The sequence below is a fragment of the Helobdella robusta genome, assembly GCF_000326865.2.
Source record: "Helobdella robusta unplaced genomic scaffold HELROscaffold_41, whole genome shotgun sequence".
Classification (NCBI taxonomy): Eukaryota; Metazoa; Annelida; class Clitellata; order Rhynchobdellida; family Glossiphoniidae; genus Helobdella; species Helobdella robusta.
In genome coordinates, this window is record NW_008704941.1 from 1,389,627 (window position 1) to 1,392,378 (window position 2,752).

General features: G+C 34.0%; 1 protein-coding gene across 1 annotated transcript in view; it reads right to left on the minus strand.

The window, feature by feature from the left end:
- Nucleotides 1-1,137: 1,137 nt before the first annotated feature.
- HELRODRAFT_177213 (hypothetical protein) overlaps nucleotides 1,138-2,752 on the minus strand; it is a gene marked incomplete at both ends in the record, with an annotated part of 4,061 nt that continues 2,446 nt past the window's right edge. Inside the window, 2 exons of the mRNA XM_009025414.1 lie at nucleotides 1,138-1,208; nucleotides 1,898-2,059. Coding sequence (XP_009023662.1) covers nucleotides 1,138-1,208; nucleotides 1,898-2,059 — 233 coding nt within the window. The remainder of the gene's footprint in view (nucleotides 1,209-1,897; nucleotides 2,060-2,752) is intronic.

Genomic DNA, 2,752 nt, shown 5'->3' on the forward strand with positions numbered 1-2,752 from the left:
GTAGTTGGTACAATCAACAAATTGACGTCATCTGATCGCATGCGTCTGCCCGTTGAAGACAGCGGCTTCTTTATGAATCTATCAGCCAGGTATTCTGTGAGTTGTCCGTTTATGGCCTTGTACATAATGACACATATTTGGTAAAAAATTCGTTTCTTCACTGTTAGCCAGTGGAGGCTATTCAGAATGGGCGTCACATAATCTATATAATCAAGGTATGTATGTATGTATGTATGTATGTATGTATGTATGTATGTATGTATGCATGTATGTATGTATGTATGTATGTATGTATGTATGTATGTATGTATGTATGTATGTATGTATGTATGTATGTATGTATGTATGTATGTATGTATGTATGTATGTATGTATGTATGTATGTATGTATGTATGTATGTATGTATGTATGTATGTATGTATGTATGTATGTATGTATGTATGTATGTATGCACATGTATGCATATAACTATGTATGTGTATGTGTGTACGTGTATCTATGTATTTTTGAGTTTTATTTCTTTATTATTCAGTCAGTCTATGTTGATTTTTATTTAATGTAAAATTATATTATTATTAGTTATTTAATTGAAATTATTTTAAATCTTTACCAAACGATTGTTAATAAACAGTTTCTATAAAGAAATGGAAACTATGAAAAACAAAAATAATAAAATAGTAAATCATTAATTTATAATAATAATAATAATATATTTTATAAGAAATTAGTAAATTAGTATCAGACAAATGTCTTTAAACGAAGGACTCCAGAAGAAAATTGCTAAACACCAAACGAATTGCTACCTAATCTACAAAGCCGATAATTTTTGCCGTGACATGCGTGCAAATATCTTAAACAATTAATCAGATTAAGTCATTGAATCAAAAATCCCCGTAGCTAACTTTATAAACAACTCTCTCTTATTCATCCTCATCGCCATCGCTATCCTCGCCATCCTCATCGTCGTCGTCGTCTTCATCATCGTCACCATCATCATCTTCTCTACAATCTTCATTACTACCTCACGAGCCATAATGCAATAGCGCAACGACAAAAAAATTAAATATAGAGCAATAATAAAAAAGTATGGAAGGGCATTAAAAATGATAAACTTTTATGTCTTGGGTTCTGTGGCGTCACGAACCAAAGATAGCAAATAAGCACGGAGACCGATAGGGCGATAAAATCATTGAGATATCGAAGATCTCTTTCCGGTACGTGTAACGATATTGACAATAGTTATGATGACGACGATGATGATGATGATAGTGATGGCGATAGTGATGATGGTGATGCTGATGACGATGGTGATAACAGGACTACTGGTTTTCTTTTAGAAAATGATGATTAACATCAGTAACTTTAGAACGTCAGCAGAGAAGATGGTTGCAACAGTGGGATTAGGACGAGCATGGAATGATAACAACAACGAGATAACAAAAATGATAACAAAAATAATGACGGTAATATGATGAAACTGATGATGATGATGGCGATGAAGATGAGTGAACTGATGAGGACAATGGCGATGATTAAAAATTTATAGGTGACGTTAAATCTCTGAAGATAAAGAAATTGATATTAGGATAATGTTATGAGGATGATGTCATGATGAGGTTACAACGATGTCACGATGATGTCATGATGAGGATACAACGATGTCACAATGATGTCACGATGATGTCATGATGAGGTTACAACGTTATCACAATGATGTCATGATGATGTCATGATGATGTCATGATGAGGTTATAACGATATCACAATGATGTCACGATGATGTCATGATGATGTCATGATGATGAGGTTACAACGTTATCACAATGATGTCACAATGATGTCATGATGATGTCACGATGATGTCACAACGATGATGACGATGATGTGGACAGTAACCTTGAATGCAGGAGTAAGTGACTCTGAGGTACTCCACAAGGTCCTTGGGGCATTTGGACCTTCTCACGAGTTTGAACCCGGGTACAGCCACTTCACAACTTTCCTTAAGAGCGCATGCGCCGTTTATTATAGACGTCACGTCACGTAAACATCCTGACGATCCTGATAACAGTGTCAGTAGTGATGATGATGATGTTTGTAATTGTGATAATGATGATGATAATCATCATCATCGTTTTGGGGATGCTGATTGGGAGGACAATGATGTTATTGATGAAATTGATGATAGTAATTTCAATGAAGGAGTTGATGAGGATGATGATGACAACGACGAAGATGTCATTAATCTGTTTCCGGTGTCGTTAATGGCAATGACATTGACGGTAGTTATGATGAGAGTGATGATGACGTCATGATAGTTTCTATGATGGAAAAATAATAATGACTTCAACAATGGACTGGTGATTGTAATAGCATCGATGATGATGATGATGATGATGAAGAAAAATAGAAGAAAAAGAAGAAGAAGAAGGAGAAAATGATGATATTGAGGAAGAAGAGGATGATGATGACAATGATGATTATGATGATGATGATGACGATGATGATAATGATGATGATGACGATGATGATGAGTGAAGAAATAAATTCGTTTTTTTGCGAAAAGCTTTTAATAAGCGAAACTTATGTTACCTGCGTGTTAATGAATTTTTCTTTTTTAGACAGCAATTTCTTCATCATTCATTCATTCATTCATTCATTCGTTTGTTTGTTTATTCGTTTTTTCATTTATTCATTTATTCAATCATTCAGACATTCACTCATTCATTCAATCATTCATTCGATCATTCATTC